Source organism: Nicotiana tabacum, chromosome 18, assembly GCF_000715075.1.
Source record: "Nicotiana tabacum cultivar K326 chromosome 18, ASM71507v2, whole genome shotgun sequence".
In the NCBI taxonomy this organism is placed as follows: Eukaryota; Viridiplantae; Streptophyta; class Magnoliopsida; order Solanales; family Solanaceae; genus Nicotiana; species Nicotiana tabacum.
Window position 1 is genome coordinate 72,401,670 of NC_134097.1, and position 23,235 is coordinate 72,424,904.

The 23,235-nt window shown below is 37.7% G+C and overlaps 1 protein-coding gene across 2 annotated transcripts; it reads left to right on the forward strand.

The window, feature by feature from the left end:
* Positions 1-2,327: 2,327 nt before the first annotated feature.
* LOC107762763 (NAC domain-containing protein 21/22-like) lies at positions 2,328-7,740 on the forward strand. Of its 2 annotated transcripts, XM_075236983.1 has the most exons (4): positions 2,328-2,638; positions 5,178-5,449; positions 7,039-7,413; positions 7,505-7,740. In XM_075236983.1, the coding sequence occupies exons 1-4, from the start codon at positions 2,449-2,451 to the stop codon at positions 7,568-7,570; spliced, it is 903 nt and encodes a 300-aa protein (XP_075093084.1). In that variant the 5' UTR covers positions 2,328-2,448; the 3' UTR covers positions 7,571-7,740. The 2 variants fall into 2 exon arrangements, with proteins under 2 accessions (XP_075093084.1, XP_075093083.1); XM_075236982.1 differs by having other exon boundaries at positions 7,039-7,740.
* Positions 7,741-23,235: the final 15,495 nt, after the last annotated feature.

The following is a 23,235-nucleotide window of genomic DNA, read 5'->3' on the forward strand; positions in this document are numbered from 1 at the left end:
AGGTAGTTTATTTTGTCTTAACAATGCACTTGACCTTTTGTGGTTATGCCACTTATCTTAATAATATGCTTTTGCCTCTGCTTTTTTTTATATATAGATTTTTGCTAGTTAAACTTTTGAGCGTGGCCATAATTGCCAAACACTCACACTCCACTCTTTATTAGCTAAAGCGACCCGTTTTAAGTCTTGAATTATTAGTCTTCATATCATTAATTCGATATTTGTTAAGTTGAACGATTAGGTTGCCTATTATTTCAATCATCAAAATTTGCCCCTATCAACTGTGTTCATTCAACTCCACTCGATCGCTTTAATTTGTTTTCTGGCTACGGGGAAGACTGACTTGTGTTTTAATGGAAAACGTTTTTCTTATATATTTTTTTCCTAGTGCGTTGTGTCTTTAAGCCAAAAGATCTTACCTTGCACTAGAAATTAAAAGGTTTAATCAGTGTCTATGTTAATACAAATGGCGTCATTATAATTTATATACACTCAAAGAGGTAATGTTGTCATTAACAGTCCGTCTTTAATTTTGGCACTTACTATCCATTGGCTTGAACATTGAAAATGACTAGAACTGTTCTTCAAAAAGAATCTCTCACTCTTATTGGAAGGTAAAGTTTGGTCATGTACCAACAAAAATACTTCCTTCGACTCTTAAGTGAAAGCCCTAATTAATCATTATTGTCCTTTCTTTTCTTTCCTTTTTTTTTTCCTTTTGAAAAAGATGGTCAAATAGTGGACATATTTAGTATTGCCAATGCTAGGGACTTACTATTGAAGGTAAAAAAAAATGAAGAAAAAAGGACCAAAGAAATGGTGATGGAGAGGAATATGGATTTTCAAAGTAAAAGATGGGCTCCAATCCAAAACTAATGCTTCCAAAACAAGCCAGTCCAAAACGTCATCCTTTCATTGGGCACGTCATTAAACAGTTAAGTACAGTGGTGGGCCTTTTAATTCTTATAATATCTGAAAGAAACCTCAATTTTCCAGATGGAGGCTACATATGGTTCGGTGCCAACTCTCTTTGTCATTTTTTTAGCCACAACGCCATTTTATATCAAATTATATTAATCATGGTTAAATAATTTAATAGCATAAGAAAAATATATTTATTAATCATGACTAAGTGAAAATAGCCTATAATCAAATAATATCATGCATCTATTTGTATAATATAAATATCGGGTGAGAATAAATTTTTGCCCCACTTCTCCTATCAAGTAATTGTATAAGGTTATTCCCTCAACGTAAACAGGTTTATTTACCTAAAGAGACTTTGTCAATTTTGATATTGCTTGCTTGGTATCGAGAAAGAACACAATAAGGCACATATTCCATCCCAGAATCATAATCTCCTTTTCGCTTTCTAAAGCCAAACTAAGAAAACTTATTATTACCTTCGTCTAAAAAAAAATTAAAAATTAAGAAAATTGAGTACGAGAATCAAATCAGTTAGTTGTTCATCAGTCCATGTTGATTTATTATTATTATTATTATTATTATTATTATTATTATTATTATTATTATTATTATTATTATTATTTTAAAATTAAAATTTAAGTTATTTAAATCTCTTTCTTATTTGGTGCTTTGTATGCTTTCCTCAATTTGTCTTCGACTTTCAGAGCTGTGAATTAACAGTTTTTCTTTCACCTATATAGGCGCGGTAGTAATTTGAAATTAGCAAAATATATAGCACATATTCAGCCACATGAAGTTTGGCCTGTTAATTAGTTATATTTCAGGAATAAATTAGGATGATTTTATGGATTGGTCAAGAGCATATCACAAAATACAAGTAGGCAATGACTCAGTTCTCAAGGACACGTCAGTAGGTTGGCAACCATTGGCGAGCCACGTCATCATCAGACGTGGGGCCAAGGAATCCTCTTCGAAGTTCAAACCACACAGAACCCTTTTAATTACACGGAATTATTGGTTGACTTAACCACTTGATTTTATTTTTAGTTAAAACAAAATATTTTATTTAACAAAAGAATGTATTTTTCCTACTCAATAGATAGAAATAATAATAATAATAAGTCTTTAATACTGCTCTCTCTCTCTCTTCTATTTTATATGATTGTTTATTTAGTATGTTCTAAAAAAAATATTATTTATTTAAAAAGTTTAAATTTACTTTTATGACGTGTCTTTATATAGCTAGCCACATAAATAACACAAAATACTTATTTAAAATCATAAATTTGAAGGATAATTTGGTCATATACCATAGAAATTAAATTTCTTTCTTTAGTAAATAAATAATAAAATAAATATAGGGAGTATGAAGTAGTGCTTATATATAGATGAAGTAGAGTAGCATTTGGCGTTGTAATAGGAAATCTGATATTTTGATTTTATATGATCTACCAGCTCCACCTTTGGCTTTGAATATAGACTTTAATACACTTGTCTCTTAGCTTCCTCTTCTTATTCAAAATGAGTAGCAGCAGCCTGAGTATGGTGGAATCCAAATTACCACCAGGATTCAGATTCCATCCCAGAGATGAAGAACTTATTTGCGATTACTTAATGAACAAGGTTGCTGGTTCTGGTTCTGAATCCGACCGACACTACCCTCTTCTCATCGAAGTTGACCTTAACAAATCCGAGCCTTGGGAGATTCCTGGTACTTTATTCTTTCTCTCTCATCGTATTTCTTCTCTAAAGAATTCAGGTTTATTTTGCAGACTTATGTCATCAAATTCACATCTTAAATTAATATTAAGGTTGGATATATATATATATGAAAGACACTATTTTGAGATGATGTTAATTTTAATCTGTTTTTGTTGATGCTTGCCATGTCTCATATATAAGATATTTTGATTAATTAATTAAGAGTTCTTCGATTTTAATTTCAGCAACGTAACTGTGATGGAGATCTTTTTTGTTAATTTTCTCTGTACAATTTTTGGTTTGCCTCTGTAGATGAAGTAATAGCTACCGGATTGGTCTAAAGTCATGCATAATTTTATTTTATTTTTCTATTTTTCGTGGATAAGAAATTAAGAATCTCATACTGCTAAAAATTGGAAAAGATTTAAACTGACTTCTTCCTTAACACTAACACTTAACAGTATAATTTCAAGATTGAATTCCTGCAAACAAATTTCCTTTGTGCTTTGTTTGTTCACACTGCGTATATTAAACGCTCACAAACTATTTCCCCAATATAGCTTGACTTTTCCTCAAATATCATTCATCTGTCAAAATAAGTAACCAAAGAACATTAATTAGCATGTAACTACTTCAGCACATTTCCTTCTTCCTTTTAATAACTAAATAAATCAATCAACACATAGTGGCGGAGTTTATTAAAGCATATAATATAAATTCTGCTTCTGCAAATCATTTTCCAAATAATCAGACGATACATAAGGAGAAAAACTAATAACAAAATATAAGAGTAAGGAAAAGAAAAAGTATGTTCTTAGATAGATCGGTGTTGCATGTATCTGTCTCATCGATTAATGGGACTTTTTTTTTTTTTGTATTTTCTTTTTTGGTTGATCTAGTTTATAGTTTTTCCTATATATTATTCGTATATCTGATTTTTATCTTTTTTAAGAATAATAAAAAACACTCCTCCAGAATATTCAACCATTCGAAGTACGTGTTATGTACAGAAAAAAAAAATCGATTTTCAAAGTGGCCGTAAGAATAATTTTTATAGGTATTCATACAGAACTGAAGTTTTAGATGTATAATTGAAAATTTTGTGAGATATAAGATTTCTCATTCAATCAACTTTTAAAGAAATTGACAGTATTAATTGGTATTGTTCTCAACCAAAAGATGGTGACAACGATAGAGATAACAAGATGCAAATTAAAGTAACCATCTTCCTCGTGTCAACCACACGCGTGTACATTTATGTTCCAATCCAATTGAGTTGAGAAAGTAAGAATTCTTGTCATAATTTTACCCGTGTAATTCTAAAGCTATCTTGTCAATATCATCAACTTAATTTTCTAACTTTGCAAGAAAAGTTTTTTTGTTTTACATTTCTATTTTCAAAGGAACAGTATATACTGTGGTGCTTTGAACTTGTAATATTTCCATCAACATCTTTAAGACTTTAACCTAAGCCATTTGCCAAAATATGTCCCTCAATAATTAAGTCTCCATTTTGGGATATAGTTCATCATCATGGCCTAAAAAGAGTGAGTCATATATGGTGGTGCCACAACAGCCATGGCCATTTTGTCCAAAAACAACAGGTCCCCCCTCCTTTTTTAACATAGCATTTCTCGATAATGCTCATGATATAGACATATTCCTTTTTTCCTTTTCATTTTCTTATCCTTTTTTTTTTCCTTATTGTCTATCCTACATTATTTGTCTCATCTTCTCTTGATTATTCATGCATGAGTTGAGAAATTTTTATTATGATATAGAATTAATTAATGATTACATAAAACTTGCACTAAAATTTGAAGATACTAACTTATACACTATAGTACAAAAATTGTTATAGTAGGTTAGTAACCATTTTTATCATATTATTAATTAATATTTATCAAGAAATGTACCTGTGACGTCTATGATGTGGGGGGGGGGGGAGGGGGGATGGTGGGTCGAGTAGGACTGACAGACTTCTAGGCCAATTTTTAAAAAAATAGATATATGTGTTAGCTTAGGCGAATCCCACATCGGAATGAGAGATAAAAGTGAAGAGTTTTATAAAGACAACACAAGTTCATATGGAACACGCGCTTTTGGAATCGATGTGGCATAGCCAGAAAGATAAATTCGTGCTGACCTAGGCCCAAAGAGGATAATTCGTGCCATGGAGTTGGATCATGACAACAAAGGCGTATCTAGTATAGAGACTATGAGTTTATTTGAATACATAACTTTCGCTCGTACTCTATATTTTTACCTAAAAATAGTAAATATATATAAATAATAAATTTTGAACCCACTAAATAAGATGAAATATGGTAGAATTGCGAATCTGAACTCATAAAGTTCAAATCCTAGCTCCGCTTCTACGTGATTAGTACATGTAATAAGTTCCTAATTGTATAAATAATATTTATGTATTATTAGTTTATTTAATTTTCATTAGCTTACTTTCATGGACATTTATCTATATATAAATATCTATTTGGTAGCTAGACTAATAGTGTGGAAATTCCATTATAAATTAATTAAATGTGCAGAAGTGGCATGTGTTGGAGGGAAGGAATGGTACTTCTACAGCCAACGTGACAGAAAATACGCGACGGGACTGCGAACAAACAGGGCGACAATATCGGGATATTGGAAGGCAACGGGAAAAGATAGGGCAATCATGAGAAAAGGAAGCTGTCTTGTGGGAATGAGGAAAACCCTAGTTTTCTACCAAGGCAGAGCTCCTAAAGGAAGAAAAACTGATTGGGTCATGCATGAGTTCCGCCTCGAAACTACTTCCCCTCATATTTCTTCCCTCAAGGTACATATTTTCACTACTACCAATTTCTTATTTATGAACTTGAGTTTTATGCATTCAAGGGTGTTTATATATATATATATATATATATATATATATATATATATATATATATATATATATACAATTAAATTACTTATAATATACATACATATAATTTTTTTATGATAAACAATAGTAATTGATAATTCGTTAAAAATAATAAGTAATTAACATCATAAGAACAATAGTTATTGGTATTAGGGATATGCAATGCGCGAGGGTTATTAAGATATTGTCATTGGTATTGTGCAATAGAGAAATAGGTCGAAGATTTTATTTTACTAATATACTATCTCAAATTCCTAGCTTTTAAACACCAACTCACACCTGTCTAGGTATAACCCTTCACCTGGATTATCTCAGACAATTGAAAACATGTCATTTGACAGCTTAATGATTAAAAACATGATAAGATTGGAAATTCTCTTCTAACTACAAAAAAATATCAACATCCAAACTGAAACTTATGGATAATGTTTTTGAACAATCTAAAAGGAAAAAAAAGAAATTTATTTACTGAATGGGTATTATATTGCCGATAAAAGCATCACATTTGACGACTTGCAGCATTTAGGTCCATAAAAAAAATCATTAATTAATTATTATATTATGAAAATTATAAAACTATAAAAAGGTAGATAAGAGTAGTTTTCAATTGAGAGAACTGTCCATTCATTCATAATCTGTTCAATTTGATTTGAGAAATTATGAAATGAGAAAAAAATTGTCGCTGTGCAAAATAAAAAATGTGCCTGTACATTATGTATGAGTATGACGGTTGATAATATTTTTGGCCCATGATTATGAACTTTTGGCTTAATTGTCTAAATTTTATATATATATATTGGGCCTACTTAATTAATTAATCCAATCGCTATAAATGCGCTGTTCAACTGGGAATCTTTTTATATTCAGCTGTAGCATCATTAGAAGTTTCTTCTATCATGTAAGGAATATGATTTATGAGTTATGATCAAATATAAGAACTCTTTTTTCTTTAAAAAACTGTATTAGTAGTTGACCAACTTAACTACTTTATGCAAAGCTTAAGTAATTTGACTAAACTAAAATATTAGTTTAACTTATATTTTAAATAAATAGTAGAGAAAACATAAAACCATAGTTCCAAAGCACTCAGTTTAACATATGTGCCATCAAATATTAATTTTATTTTTTGGAATCTGTGAATATTTTATAAAACAATATACTACTAAAAGTTAATAATGTCCATCTTAAGTGAGACAGATAGCATAATCGTTATACAAGATGTTAGTAATGATCAGTGCTAGTATAATATTTCCAAATCTAAGCTAAATCAGAATTAATTCCATTTTTCAGTTTTTCAGATAACAACGCATGAACCTAACCTAATCCCCTGTCCTTGAGCAATGAGCACGTCACGTTCTTTCATAAAAATAAACTTTTTTCTTCTTTTAACTTTCTGTTTTCTTTCCTCAGAAAACAATGACTACTATTCTGAATAAATGTAAATTATTAAGTATGGATTGTGTAAAAATTATGTACTGACCTTGTTGTATAAAATGAAACAGGAGGATTGGGTGTTATGCCGAGTATTCCACAAGAATAAGGAATTACTTGCTACCAAACAAGGAGCAGGAAGCAGCATCTATCATGAACATGACACGATAAGCTCTTCATCTCTACCGCCATTAATGGATCCTTATATCACTTTTGACCAAACACAGCCTAACAATATTAATATCAATACTATTAATATGAATGAATTATATTATGAGCAAGTGCCCTGCTTCTCCATTTTCAACCCTAACCAAACTTTCATCTCCCACAGCCACCACCTCCCCACTACTACCACCGCCGGAGCTACCGGTGCATTCGGCGGTTTGCCAGCTGATATTGGAACGTACTTAAATGCAGCCGCAACTTCCTCTTCGTGTGAGAACAAAGTAATAAAAGCTGTTTTAAGTCATCTGAATATTATGGAAGGTAGTCATAACAACAATAACCCTGCCCGTAATATTGTGAACATAAAAGCAGGAGGTTCTCCTACAAGCTTTGGGGAAGGAAGTTCTGAAACTAGCTTCTTGTCTGAGGTGGGCTTGACTACAATGTGGAACAATCATTATTGATTTTTTAGACAACTTTTCAAAATTAGATGTGGGATGGAAGTCTTTTTAATTTTTTACTAGTATATATATATATATATATATATATATTATGTTGTGACCTTCGACTAGATCGAATATTACGTACTATTTATATAGGCTGTCCAATATTATGTATCATTTCCAATATTACGTTGTATCATGCATGTACTTCCAGAACAATAGGTCTCCTTTCCGTTAAAAGTACTATTCACCAAAAATATAATCATTGTTTTGACAAGAAAAAGAGAAAGAGACACCAAAGATCAGTTTTAGATAAGCTTAATTTAGTAGCAAATTCATTATATCATAAATTCATAGTTCATCACCAAAGGTTGTGGAGGAAATGGTCAGTCGTTGCCATTTATAATGTTGAAATTAAAAGTGTTTGGGGTAGAACATATCACTCCATATTTAATTAGATGTTCTGGATTCGAGCTCGGGAATAAAGGCATCGGGAGTGTTTAATCCTCAAATTTTGACTTCCCGGCGCATATTCGTATTATCCGCCCCAAATCAGATGCTCAACACCATGTGAGATAAAAAAAAATTCATAGTTCTAGGAGGGTTCTTTGCATTTTGCACCCTTAACGTATATACTCTTTTGTGATATTGCACCCTATCCTTTTTTTTAAACGATTTTCCCCTGATTTTATCCTTGCAAAATCATAAAAAAAAAATTAGTTCGACTGAGCGTTTTATTGAAATAATTGCTAACTAAGCTGAGTTAACTATGGTTAAAGTCTAGTTATATTAGAGGTTTGTTATTACTGCTAAGAGGTAGTTAAAAGTATTGTTAAGAGGTGTAAATTGCACATGTAGTGCACGTGAGGTCTAGCTGCTTTATCTATAAAAGCAGTCATTGTACTCTTCAGCTCAATAAGAAAATATTACTTCTTCTTCTTCATTTCTCAATCTCAGATTCTAGGAAGTGTTCTCTGCATGTGCCCTAATTCACTGCTCCATTGATAGAGCAGTGAAAATTTCATCTCTGTCACAAATTCTTTATGGTATCAGAGCTGTGATCGTGAGGATCTGATCCTGTGAGAAACTCCGGTGAAATTGAAATAATTTTTGGCAATGGCTGGAAACGAGGTAAGCTCGCTTGACCATAACCACTCGCTATTTCTTCAAGCAGGAGACACTCCAAGACTAGTTTTAATCCCAATTAAGCTCACAGGGCCAGAAAATTATGCCCTGTAGAGCAGGGCAATAAAGCTAGCTCTGAGAGGAAAAGGTAAGATTGGATTTGTAGATGGTTCCTGTACTAAAAGTAGGTACAGAGGTGAATTAGTTGAGTAATGAGAAAAATGCAACGCGATAGTATGTCTTGGATTGAAAGTACAATTTCGAATCAATTGATGCTAGGGATCGTTTATGCCTCAGATGCTAGGAAGGTATGGAATGATTTTCAAGAGAGATTTGATCGTTCAAACCTAACAAGGATCTAATACCTTTGATCTGAGATTGCAATGATGAGACAGGGAATAGATTCAGTGACCAGCTATTACACTAAAATGAAAGATCTATGGGATGAATTGGTTATTTTTCCCCCAATTTCTTTGTTGTGATTGTGAAGAGTCAAGACCTTCAGTTGAACATCTAAAATCTCAGCGTGTGTTGCAGTTCCTTATGGGCTTGAATGAAAGCTATGTGAATGTGAGGAGTAACATACTAGCAAGGAGACCAGTAGTTACTATTAATGAAACCTATGCAACTGTGTCACAAGAGGAAAGCCAAAGAGCACTTGGTGTGGTAGATACACAAAGGGATCCACTCACTATGTTAGAAGGAAGGGCACAAGGGTTCAAACCTAAAGGAACGGGGTTGATTTGTGAATATTGTAGGTATAAAGCTCATTTGAAGGAAAACTGGTACAAAATTGTGGGCTATCCCCCAAATTCTAAGAGTAAGAAGAAAACTGGACAATTTGGTGGAGTTACAGGCCAGCAGGGTGGCAAAGCACAGCCTAGTGGAGGATTCAAATCATATGCCAATAACGCAACTACTGAAGCTCAACTGCAAGGACATTTCTTCACTGAGGAAGAATACTCACAGTTTATGGACCTCGTAAACAAGCCACCATCAAATGATAACACCTCAAATGTGATGGCAGGTACTGTCACATGGTTATCTAGTACCTATGCTTGTGAATGGACAATTGATTCTGGAGCATTGCATCATATTACACCATACAAGGAACTGTTAGATGAACTAAGAAGCTTAGAAAAACAACAAGATAGTTGTCACGACCCAAATCGACAGGCCACGACGGGCGTCCAGTACCTTACTCAATCGAATGCCAACGTAACATATCTTTCATGTCATACTATCATAGGTAAATGAGACGGAGAGGCTGTCATGAGATAAGTATAATAAACATGAGAGAATACTCACATACGATGACCCGACCTGATATAAAAACTTACATATGTGGCATACGGGCGTATAAGGCCAACGTGATCATTTGTAAACTCAAAACATAGGCCGACAAAGCTATACCAGTATCTGTATACATAACATCTGTCTACAAGACTCAAAGAGTACATACTTATCATAAAGGTCGGGACAGGGCCCCGCCATACCAAACAATATGCGTCTAAATCATACTGACCAAACAAGCAACTCCGGAGCAAATGAAGCACACCAATATATTCCGTGTGTGTGTGTGTGTGTGTGTGTGTGTGTGTATATATATATATATATATATATATATATATATATATATATATATATATATATATATATATATATATATATATATATATATAACGCCATCTAATCATGGGTCAATGTAAATGAATGCAATGCATGAGAAGTACGTCAATAAAAATTTTCGGAGTGTCATAAGACCATTATGCCTTTGATTAATATCATGAAATAAACTTTATCAACTTACGTATTTTCTGAGACCCATGAATAGACGATGGAATAATATGACATATAGGGAATCAAGAACATAAGCGAGTATTTCTATGAATAGAGTCATTTATGGAAATTGTGCATTTGCTCACTTTGTTTGTATCGTATAGATTATGCCAAAAGAAAGAAGGGATAACCTTAGCATACCTGAGTTAATTCTCTTGAAAATCCCTCTAACACACGTTAATTGCGACAAAACATGTGATGGCAAGATCGGAGTAGGGAAAAATTCGTATGATATTCTTGAGGAAGATTATATCGTACTCCCTTAGAATCGCAAATCCCACGTTGTTGTAATATTACTAAATCCTGTTTGAGTGAGAGTTAAGCAACTCACGTTGCTAATAAAGTTTATACCTTCATTAAAATACTACTCACGTTGCTGAAGCCTTTCTTAGATGTAACTGATCGCAGCCTACTCCGCACTGCTAAAAGGTAGGAAGAGAGGATCGCAATAACTTTTACCCGATTTGTGGGTCGGGATCGATTTCCACATGGAGCTAGGAATGGAGTCGAGTATCTATTTAAATTGGGATTGTGTAATTGTTCCAAATATCACTTCTAATTATTTTTGGGTTTTTCTTTAATAACCTACTATTATCAACTACTAATTATAATTGCAACTAGATTATGCTAAGAGAAAATTGCTACAAGTTGTATCTAATGGATAAAAAGGCACTAGGGTAGTGGCATCCTCCTAGGTGGCTAATTGACGGGTAATTGAACCTAAGGCACGATTGACATGATTGGGGAATATGCTATAACCTTTGCACAATTTTACCCACTCTCACACCTCTCGATAGAGAGAGTGATTTTTCCCAATTGGCTTTCTCAAGACCAATAGGGTAGACAAATTTTCTCAAGCAACTGGGGTTTAAGTCGGGTATTACTCTCTCGAGATTTAACCCTTTAGTTGGGACTATCAATTCTCTTGAGTCCATCCCAATTCCTTGTTGGGTCCATTTTGAAGACTTAGGCTCTCTTTCTCAATAAGAACCCAAGTCAACTTAGCACAAACTAGTGTTTGCAACCACTAATTCATTGATTAAATCATGAAATTGACCCAAATAACAAACACCCATAGTCAATCTAACCTTAAATCACAACACCCATCAATTACCCACACTAGGTTTGAGCCACAACCCTAGCTAATGGGTCTAGCTACTCTTGCTTGAAGAGAAAAATAGAGAAATAGATGAAGATAAAAACATATTAATTAATTGCTAAGGTAAATACAAAGATTCAATGATAAAAACTAAGTAAAAATGTCCAAAATGGCTAAGAAAAGTCTTCTCACGAGCGCAGCTAAGGTCTGATAATATCTGATACCCTAAAAATGGAAAAAGGTTCTATTTATACTAAGCTGGAAAAACTGGACAAAAATGCCCCTGCAAGGTCAGTGTTGACTGCACAAAATGGTGTGCAGCCGCACTAGGCTCTTGACTCTGAAAAATCAACTCTCTGAACCCAGGCTCCGCAGATTGCACAGAATGGAATGCGGCCGCGGAGGAGTCTAGCGCGGTCCGCACAAACACGACCGCGGACCACATAGGCTTGAACCTTGGCACTTGACATCTCTCTCAAGTTTGCTTCCGCGGACCGCATAAACTGGTAGTGCGGTCGCGGTGTCTTCAGTGCGGACCGCACAATATGTACTGCGGCCGTACTGCTTTGATGCCTTCAAATCCAGCTCTCTGAATCTCCCTAGTTCGGACCGCACAAAGTGTAGTGCGGCCACACTAGGCCTGTTTGTCCTGAGTTGTCTTGTCTTTGGTACTTGTGCAGGTTTCACTCCTTTTGAGCCGATCTTTGATGTTTTGTCACTTTGTTGATCAAACCTGCAATCAAGCACAACTTATGAGCCTTTTGGGACTATTTTGTAAGAATTTATAATCAAAGCGTAAGCAAGAAGGAGCATGAAACACATCAAAATCCCTAGTTATCAACTCCCCCAAACTTAAGTTTTTGCTTGTCCTCAAGCAAACAAAATAAGTCCCGCCCCTTAAGGAAAAATCCAAGAATTTTCAGCTATCCTAAAGTAACCTCAACTAGCATCAATTGGGACTAATAATTGCCCTCAATACAAATGAATCATTAACAACATTTAACCTTTGAAAAACCATGGATCAAGTGTGACACAAGAGTATCAAGAGTTGACTCATTACATCAAAGAACTTTCTCAATTACTTTGGTTATTGTGGAACCCAAACTCACACATTCTCAACTCTCCCTAAGCAAACCTCACCTTTTTGAATATTGGCACACAAATCGAGGTTAATAAAAATCCACTCATCTCTCTCAAGAAAAAGACACAAGTCCGGATCTAAGTACCATATGCTTGCCCCTCATGTGAGTATCCACTAATGTAAGCATCATTCAACCCAAGATCATATAGGGCTTTTGTGGAATCATTATGAAGGCTTTTGGTTTAGGGCAGGGAATGTTTTGATCTAAGTGGGTTCCATCTTCCCTTAAGCACTTCTTTTGATTCATTCGGCATACATTCTCTTGACTCTTTGAGTCATCTCACCTCTTTCTAAGGGGTTAGAGGGACACATTGTCACTCTTTCTTATGCAATTCAAACCGTTTCTCCTTTTTCAACTTTCCACACCTTTCATTCTTTTGCTTTTCTTGAATCCCTTTTTTATTCTTTTTCACATTGAGCATTCTTTTTGTCTTTGCTTTTCTTTCTTTTTCATTGCCTTTCCTTTTCTTCATTTTTGTGCCTTTTACCACTTTGTTGCCACCCTCGTCTCTCCCCCCAAAACTTATACTTTTTCCATGTGCTCAAGTAAAGATCGGGTGCCAAGAGAGGGTATCTTTTTGAACGGGTATAAGCTTGTCTTATGGTTCTTGAAAGAAAAAAGTCTAAGGCTCAAAAGGGTTAACTTGGGATCATATCATTGGTAGGCTATGGAATTTTTCAAGCTATTATTAGGATCAAGGATGGCCTATAATCACGTCTCAAGTCATAATTCACTTAGGATTTTGCCTCAACAAACATTCGGGGCAAGTTCTAGACCAATGGCTCGGGACTTGGATTTGCAATTCAGTTACTCACCACACAAGCTAAAGGATCGCTAAAGACATAGAGTCGGGGGTCCACAACGACCTTAGATACAATTTGAGCTCACAATGGTCCCAAAAAACCACTTGATGAATATCGGTCAACACAAGAGTCTCAAGGTCACGACTTTCACCATCCTAAACACAACATTTTGTCTTTGACCATGGGATCAAGGGCAAATGTGCTAGGCCCAAGTGAAGCTTTGCTTGAGGTATCCTTAACTATAAACTACTAAAAACAAAAACAAAAACGGACTCAAACCCTTAAGAAGGTTGTCATGCCATCCATCATTGGGAAGAGCCACCCGGTTCACACAACACTCCACCTTTAGAAAGAACCGTGACATTAAGAAAACCAAATGCTTATTGAAAACATCCAAAACAAATCAAAAGCTATGAACATAAATAAGAAGCTAAAAACGGAAAATTTTTGCGAAAATAGAACGAATATATACAATAGGGGATTTGAATATACAATGGAGATGAATATATACAATGATTTAACTTTATATACAGATCCAAAGAAAGATGAAAAATGCGATAAAAGTAACTAATATCAAATTATATACAGACCAAATGTGCAAATCAAGAAAGCATAAAATGAATCAATATATACCGTCATCCAAAAATGTAGGGCGCACCCCCTCAAATAAAATGTGGCATTGTCCCCAATGCCAACTAGTCCAAATAAGCATAAAAAATAATAGAAAAAAGATATGAAGACTCCCTAAGCCCTATCGGTTTGCATAGGATCATGGATGGTACTTGGGTCCTCTGTGTGCTCGGGAACCTCAGATTGGTTCCCAGCTCAGCTATTGGGACCTGGACCTGGACCTGGACAGGCTCTAGATCTGGTACACCCTGTGGCTGACTGGAGGAAGCATCTGCTAGGTCCGCCAACTGGATAATAGCATCATCGGCTTTAGGAATCATCCTCTTCAGAGGTCGCTGTGACTGCTCCGGCTGTGGCTTAGTTGCTGGAACTGGGTCCTCAAACAATAGGTCTAAAGGCAGCTGGTGTACCTTCAACTTGTCAACATCCGCCCGTAGCTCCTTCACGTACTCCTTGGAGGACCATATCTTTCGCAGCTTCTTATGTTCCTTAGCAAGCTCCTTGAGAGCCTTTCTATGTGAATCAACTGCCTTTGCCAATGTATCCTGGGTAGTGAGGATTTTCTTTTGGTTCTCAAGAATCTCTTTCAAAGAATCCTCAATGGATTGTGGGACCTGTGCTGGCTGAGGTGCCGACTGAGCTGCAATAGTGGTGGTTAAGGTGGACAACTTGGATGAAGCAGTGTACATCCAGGTGTTGATACTCTGAAGCATCTGACTTAGTTGGTGGGAAGTGATAGGATGGGCCCGGGAAGATGGCATCTCCGGGCCTGCTGATGTGGAAGGGCCAGGAGGAATGGCTGAAGATGTGGAAGGTCCGGGAGGCATCTCAACAGAAGTGGAGGCAGGCTCAGCGGGGGCATCTAGCGCAACTGGCTCTTCAGACTGGCCAGTTGGGGCAAAATCAGGGGCTTTGTAGTTCTTATCCTTGGGTTTGTCATTCCCCTTCACGCTATACTAGGAGAACGGGGTTGTCGCCTTGACCTTGATGTCGTATGGCCTCTTGTCCACCTGCAAGTCCCGGAAGTACATAGTAAGGGTGTTGGGGAAAGGTTTAGTTTCGGTCGCTCTCGGCACCCACTATAGAAATGATCCGGGACATCACATTCCCCATGTTGATGGAGTACCCTGCCATAATGGAAGAAACCAAAACAGCCCAGTGGAGAGGAAGAGTCTGGTCATGGATAGTAGGGTCTAACCGGTTGCACACAAATGTCTCCCAACCCCTTGCCTCAAAGTTTAGGGTCCTCCGTAGTATTTTGACCCCAGCAGTCAACCACTCCAGAACGGTACCTGGGATTGCCAGGTACTGAGCTAACCATGGACGGACCTCCTCGCCCATCTCCAGCTTTGCCATATAAAGAGATTGATCTTCCTCATTGAAACTCAGGTATTCGTTGAGCGACTTCTTGTCAAACAACACCTTGAGGTTCTAAACCTTGGCCACGTTGGAACCCTTTACGATGTGGGCTACATTATAATAGAACTCTTTGACCAAGTGTTCATTGGCATCCACACAGTCATCTAAGAAGTGCTCCCAACCAACTTTCGTTCTGAATTGTCTATGCACATCAGGGTTGTGGTGTAAAAGATCTCTATCAATGAAACTTCGCTCCAGTATCAATTTTCTCACTGGTCACCACTCCCTAAATTTGTGGTACGCCACCTGGCTCACAAACCTATCCTCCCAAACTTCGGGTTTTCTAGTTCGGGCAATGCTCGCAACTTGAGGCTCACCCCCCTCAAATACCTCATCATCCCCTAGCACCTCCTCCTCACTCCCGCCTTTACTCTCCCCGGATAATGAAGCTGTGGGGGAGGCAGAGTACTCACCACTGCTGGCTACTGAGCCCTCAAACGACTCAGTGGGAACATGCTTTGGTGCTTGGGCAATGGGTGATGATGGAGGAGTGTCATCTGTCAATCTGAAACTTGAGTGGAAATATGTTGGTACTCAGTGTGAAGAGATATCTTGGGAGGGCACATACTCACTCCCCGGCTGATCACAGGCTCTATCAGCTGCCTTAATTGCCTTTATTATCTTCTTTATGTTTTGACGATCCTGGGGAGTGAGTTTAACCAATCTCAGCTTCCCTCCCCAGGAGGAATCACCTCTGCCGAGTTGTTTGGAGCCTTTTCCTCTTTGTTTAACCATTATCTGCAAACCCAATCATCTTACATTGTTAGTATCAATAGAAGCATTGAGCAACATTTATGCAGAAAGAATTGTAGACAGAATTGAAAAGTTGCAGCCAGGTTGCAGAAATAGCCCAGTGCGGACCGCACAAAATGGAGTGCGGTCGCACAGGGACCACCGCGAACTGCACAATAACGACCACGGTTCACACAGGGATGGGGTTCAGACTATCCTTCCTCTGAATCTGACCAGTGCAACCCGCACAAAATGGTACCGCAGCCGCACTGGGCCAATGCGGACCACACAATATGTAGTGCGGCAACACTAACCAAGAATAATATTTCTGAAGTTTTTCAATGCGGTCCGCACAAAGTGGTACTACAGACCGCACTAGGTGACCGCGGCCCTCACAAAAGTGACCGCGGTCCGCATAGGGTGCCCAGTAGTGGCACTGAGTTAGGGTTCTTATATTTTGCTTTTAAGTTCAACTTTTGCTAATTTATGTCCCTACATATTTACTTAGCCCATAAAACTCATTAAGTCCTCATGAATCAGCATTACAACCAATCTAACCCAGCTAGCGAACTAATTACAGGAGGAACAAGAATTATAAGCTAAGAAAAATTGAAAATAAAATGAAATTGACAAAATTGAAACAAGAAAATGGAAAATTATGTTACCAGTTGTTAGATGAAGTGAGGACTGATCGATGTAAGTAGTTAATTACAAGAAGAAAGGAAGATGAACAGTGCTCTATGCTTCTGAGAGTTAAAATTGCAAAAAGGGTAAAAGAGGGTCCCAGGGTCTATTTATAGAAAAGCCCCGAGGGCCCAGTCTCACCAACTAGTGCGGACCGCACAAAATGGACCGTGGTCCACACTGGGATGTTATGATCAAGCTTGGCCCAGTATCCCACTGCGGTCCACACAAAACAGACCGCAGCCGCAGTGGTCCACCGCGGACCGCACAAAGTGTAGTGCGGCCGCACTGGCAACTTCAGAGACTGAACATTTTCTTCACTATGTCTTGCACTGCATCAGCACAATCCCTGTAATATCTCACAATGAGTTAGCCCAAAAATCAATCCTATACTATAAAGAAAATCAAAGAAAACAAAAAGAAAAACACATGGGTTGCCTCCCAAGAAGCACCTGATTTAACGTCGCTGCACGACGTATGTTACTACCACATCACTTGAGATGAAGGAGCGCCACCACGTGACTGTCATCAATCCCTCGCTTTGAAATTTTGTGACCCAACACTATATTCTCTTCAACCAAGAAATGGCATTTTTCCCAATTGAGTACGAGGTTTGTGTCTTCACACTGGGCCAACACTCTATCCAAATTACCCAAACACTCTTCAAAGGAATCCCCAACCACACTGAAATCATCCATGAAAATCTCCAATATATCTTCCACCATGTCGGTGAAAATAGCCATCATGCATCTATGGAATGTCGCCGGAGCATTACACAATCCGAACAGCATCCGAGAGAAAGCGAAGGTTCCATACAGACAAGTAAAGGTGGTCTTCTCTTGGTCCTCCGAGGCAATTAAAATTTGATTATACCCTGAGTATCCATCCAAAAAGCAATAAAAAGCACGCCCCGCAAGACGATCAAGCATTTGGTCAAAGAATGGCAATGGGAAATGGTCCTTTCGGGTCACCTTGTTTAGCTTCCGGTAGTCCATGCAAACCCTCCAACCTATGAGTGTCCGAGTAGGAATAAGTTCATTGTTTCCATTGGTCACCACAGTCATACCACCCTTCTTCGATACACATTGCACCGGAGAAGTCCATGAGCTATCAGAAATAGGGTACACAACCCCGACATCCAACCATTTGATCACTTCTTTCTTCATTACTTCTTGCATAGCCTCGTTCATTCTTCTTTGATGCTCCGAGGAAGGCTTTGCATCATCCTCTAAGACAATTTTGTGACCTTGGCTTTGCATCACTACTTTTTCGGTTCAGGCATGTCAATCACCTTGGCTTTTGGCACAACCGGTTCAGGCATGTCAATCACGTGTTCCCTAGACGGGTTCACGTTGTCTTGAGTTTCCACCTCGGCCTCATCAATGTCAATCCTTACATCATTGTTCACATCCCTTCAACCACATCTTCAACAACCAATGGTACTTCATCATCTTGCAACTCAACATTTTCATCCACAACTTGTTTTTGCTTTGAGGCATTCACATCACCGCCTCTCCCATTTCTTGTTGTAACTGCCATCACATGATTGTTGTTCCCACCCTTCGTGTTCACTACCGCATTACTTGGTAGAGCACCCTTGGGGCGAGTGTTCAAAGTTTGAGAGATTTATCGTAATTGCACCTCCAAGTTCCGGATAGAGGTATTGTGAGAAGCCAACTGAGCATCAGAATCTTGGTTCTTCTTCATCATCTGCTCGAACATCATCTCAATTCTACCCAAATCACTTCCCGAAGAACTAGGACCTTGAGAGGGAAAAAGGAGTGGATTGTTCGGTTGTTGGTGCATTGGGGGCCTTTGGAAGCCTTGCCCCCGGTTGCCTTGGTTTCCATTGTTGTTCCACCCGCCTTGATTGTTGTTTTTGCTCCAATTGTTGTTATTTCCATTCCAATTGCCTTGGTTGTTGTTTTGATTACTCCAATTGTTGTTTTGGTTGTTGTTGTTCCAATTGCCACCACCTTGTTATTGATTGCCCCAATTTCCTTGGGGTCGCCATTGTTGGTTTGAAGAGTTGCCTCTATTACCTTGATAGTTGTTGACATATTGTACCTCTTCACTTTGGTCATCATAATCATCATTTTGACACCCATCATATTCATCAACAAATTACTCAGAATTTCCTTGATTTTGTTGCCTCCTTTTCCTTCTCTTGTTGACAAGCAAACTAACACCCTCCATGGAATTCACTTGGCGAGGATTCTGAACTTGTTGCAACTGTGCCTTAGCCAATTGGCTCATAGTAGTAGTAAGCTCAGCTATCGCTTGCCCGTGGTCTTGTAATTCCTTGCGCAAATGGATAACCGTAGGGTCACTTGAGGCACATTTGCTCTACTCTGCCATGCTGAAGAAGCTTTGCCATTTCATCAAGTACATCACATGCCTCGTCATAAGAAAGCTTCATAAAATTGCCCCCGGCCAATTGGTTCACAATGCATTGATTTGTAGTATTTATGCCCCGGTAGAAGGTTTGTTGGATCATGGCCTCGGTCATATCATTATTTGGGTATTCCTTCACCATCGTCCTATACCGCTCCCAAATCTCATGCAAAGGTTCCGTTGGCTCTTGCTTGAAGGCTAATATTTCATCTCGAAGTACCGTCACATGACTAGGAGAGAAGAATTTGGCAATAAACTTATCCGCCAACTCATCCCAAGTTGTGCTGGAATGGTTGGGGAGTCTCTCGAGCCAATCTAATGCCTTCCCCCGAAGTGAGAACGGAAAAAGTCTCAATCTCAGCGCATCCTCGGATACATTCGTCTGCTTGCTCCCGCATTATGTATCTACGAACTCCTTGAGATGTTTGTAGGCATTTTGATTTGCAGCACCCGTGAAGTACCCCTACTGCTCAAGTAAGGTCAATATCACATAGATTATCTGAAAGTTGCCCGCCTGGATTCGGGTGGGACAATAGCACTTGCGTAGCCCTGGTTTGGTAATACTCTGGGAGCCACTCTTGGAGGAACCGGGGGAGGGTCTGGAATATTGTCATTTGGATTAGCATTGGCATTCCGGACTCTCGGTTGACCTTGAGGTGCAAGAGGCACCTCATCTTGCTCAACATCATCTACCTCCTCCCCCGCTATCACGTTTCCAAGAGGGTCATTAGCATTTTTTAAAGCCATGTTGGTACATGAGTAATCACACAAACAAGTAAGTAACAAACAAAGAAAGAAGAACAATACACAAAACTAACTAAATAAATAGCCAAAACCGTTATCTCCCCGGCAACGACGCCAAAATGTTGATCGCAGCCTACTCTGCACTGCTAAAAAGTGGAAAGATAGGGCCGCAATAGCTTTTACCCAATTTGTGAGTCTGGATCGATTTTCACAGGGAGCTAGGAATGGAATCGAGTTTCTATTTAGATTGGGATTGTGCAATTGTTCCAAATATCACTTCTAATCATTTTTGGGTGTTTCTTTAATAATCTATTATTATCAACTACTAATTATAATTGCAACTAGATTATGCTAAGCAATAATTACTACAAGTTGTATCTAATGGATAAAAAGGCACTAGGGTAGTGGCATCCTCCTAGGTGGCCAATTGACGGGTAATTAAACCTAAGGCACGATTGACATGATTGGGGAATATGCTTTAACCTTTGCACAATTTTACCCACTCTCACACCTCTCGGTAGAGAAAGTGATTTTGCCCAATTGACTTTCTCAAGACCAATAGAGTAGGCAAATTTGCTCAAGCAACTGGGGTGCAAGTCGGGTATTACTCTCTCGAGGTTTAATCCTTTAATTGGGACTATCAATTCTCTTGAGTCCATCCCAATTCCTTGTTGGGTCAATTTCGGAGAGTTAGACTCTCTTTCTCAAGAAGAACCCAAGTCAACTTAGCACAAACTAGTGTTTGCAAAAACTAATTCGTAGATTAAACCATGAAATTGACCCAAATAACAAACACCCTTAGTCAATCTAATCTTAAATCACAACACCCATCAATTACCCACACTAGGGTAGAGTCATAACCCTATCTAATGGGTCAAGCTACTCATACTTGAAGAGAAATACAGAAAATAGATGAAGATAAAGACATATTAATTAATTGCTAAGGTAAATACAAAGATTCAATGATAAAAACTAAGTAAAAATGTCCAAAATGGCTAAGAAAAGTCTTCTCACGAGCGCAGCTAAGGTCTGATAATATCTGATACCCTAAAAACGGAAAAAGGTTCTATTTTACTAAACTGAAAAAACTGGACAAAAATACCCCAGCGGGGTCAGTGCGGTCCGCACAAAATGGTGTGCGGCCGCACTAGGCTCTTGACTCTGAAAAATCAACTCTCTAAACCCAGGCTCCGCGGATCGCAGAAAATGGAATACGGCTGCGGAGGAGTCTAGTGCAGTCAACATAAACACGACCGCGGACCGCATAGGCTTGAACCTTGGCACTTGACATCTCTCTAAAGTTTACTTCTGCGGACCACACAAAATGGTAGTGCGGCCGCGGTGTCTTCAGTGCGGATCGCACAATATGTACTGCGGCCGCACTACATTGATGCCTTCAAATCCAGCTCTCTGAATCTCCCTAGTGTGGACCGCACAAAGTGTAGTGCGGCCACACTAGGCCTGTTTGTCCTGAGTTGTCTAGTCTTTGGCACTTGTGCAGGTTTCACTTCTTTTGAGCCGATCTTTGACGTATCGTTACTTTGTTGATCAAACCTGAAATTAAGCACAAGTTATGAGCCTTTTGGGACCATTTTGTAAGAATTTATAATCAAAGAATAAGCAAGAAGGAGCATGAAACACGTCAAAATCTCTAGTTATCAGTAACATACCTTTATTTTGAATTAAAGAAAGATTCTAAGTCTTGGTGATGTGGGCCCCACCTTTCATGACTTGGTGTCACATTTCTTCCTTAAATGTGACACCTTTCAATCCTTATTAAGAGTCATTAGATGGGAAGGGCACGCTTGCCACGTTAGGGGGAGTTTTAAGTTATCCAAAATCTTTAATTAAGCACCCACTAATCCTTAATTAATTTGTTAATTCTTCCATTAATCAATAATTAACCAATTATCCACATAATTAAAAATTATCTCAAATTACTTAAAATACTACTCACTTTTAACACATATTATACACCTTACTATCATGGTCATGTGATACCTTGTATGACACTAGTCCATAAATACTGGATATTTTAGCTCGGGCAGTATTTTATCCCAACATGTCAAACTTTGATGAAAATTTATTGTTTTTATTTTCTTACCCTCTCACCTTCACGAATTTACTCATCACTTGTTTGAAATAGCATAATGCTTATAATCTCAAAGTAATCTCATTCCCGAACTTACGTCGATTAGCTTACAACGAAACTTTAACGTACGAAAATACAGAATGTAACATCTCATTTCTGAGCTTATATCAATTTACTTATGACGTACTTCCACTTACAAAAACATGGGATGTAATAACAGTGAAGTGCAGGTGCCAACAAGAAGTAGATCTTCCATAACATGTGCAGGAAGTACAATGATTTTAGGAAGTCAAAAGATCACAAATATACTACATGTCCTAGATTTCAATTCAATATGCTTTCAGTTTCAAAGTTAACCAAGGAATTGCTATGTAAATTCACTTTCTTCCCTAACTTCTGTGTGTTTCAGGGAATCTACAGTGGTAAGGTAATGGAGATTGGTCGAGAGAGTAATGGTCTTTACATTCTACAAAGAGAGTCCAAATCCACAGTAGGAGCAGTAGTAACTGGAGAAGTGAATGAAGCAGAACTATGACATCTTAGATTGGGACATCCATCAATAGTTTCTATGCAACATATTCCTAGCTTAAAGAATAAAGTCAATAATACAGTACAAGAGAACTGCTCAGTATGCCCAATGGCAAAGCAGATCAAATTAAGCTTTCCTGTTAGTAAGAGTAAATCTAGTAGTATTTTTTAATTGATTCATGTTGATGTCTGGGGACCCTATAGAAAGGCTATATTTGACAGAAAATAATATTTTGTTGCTATAGTAGATGATTACAGAAGATATACTTGGGTCTGTTTGATTCAATCTAAATGTGAAGTTTCAATTGTACTTAAAGACTTCTTAGTGATGGTAAAAAATCAATTTGATGTTTCTGTAAAAGTACCGAGATCAGACAATGGCACAAAATTTTTTAGTTCTCAATGTAATGAGATGTTATCTTCCTTTGG

What these genes read in the sequence shown, in the direction of transcription:
- LOC107762763 (XM_075236982.1), top strand. Translation starts at nt 2,449, where the DNA reads ATGAGTAGCAGCAGCCTGAGTATGGTGGAATCCAAATTACCACCAGGA. An exon ending in CGAGCCTTGGGAGATTCCTG is followed by an intron (nt 2,639 to 5,177) that starts GTACTTTATTCT and finishes TTAAATGTGCAG; the next exon opens with AAGTGGCATGTGTTGGAGGG. An exon ending in CTCATATTTCTTCCCTCAAG is followed by an intron (nt 5,450 to 7,038) that starts GTACATATTTTC and finishes AAAATGAAACAG; the next exon opens with GAGGATTGGGTGTTATGCCG.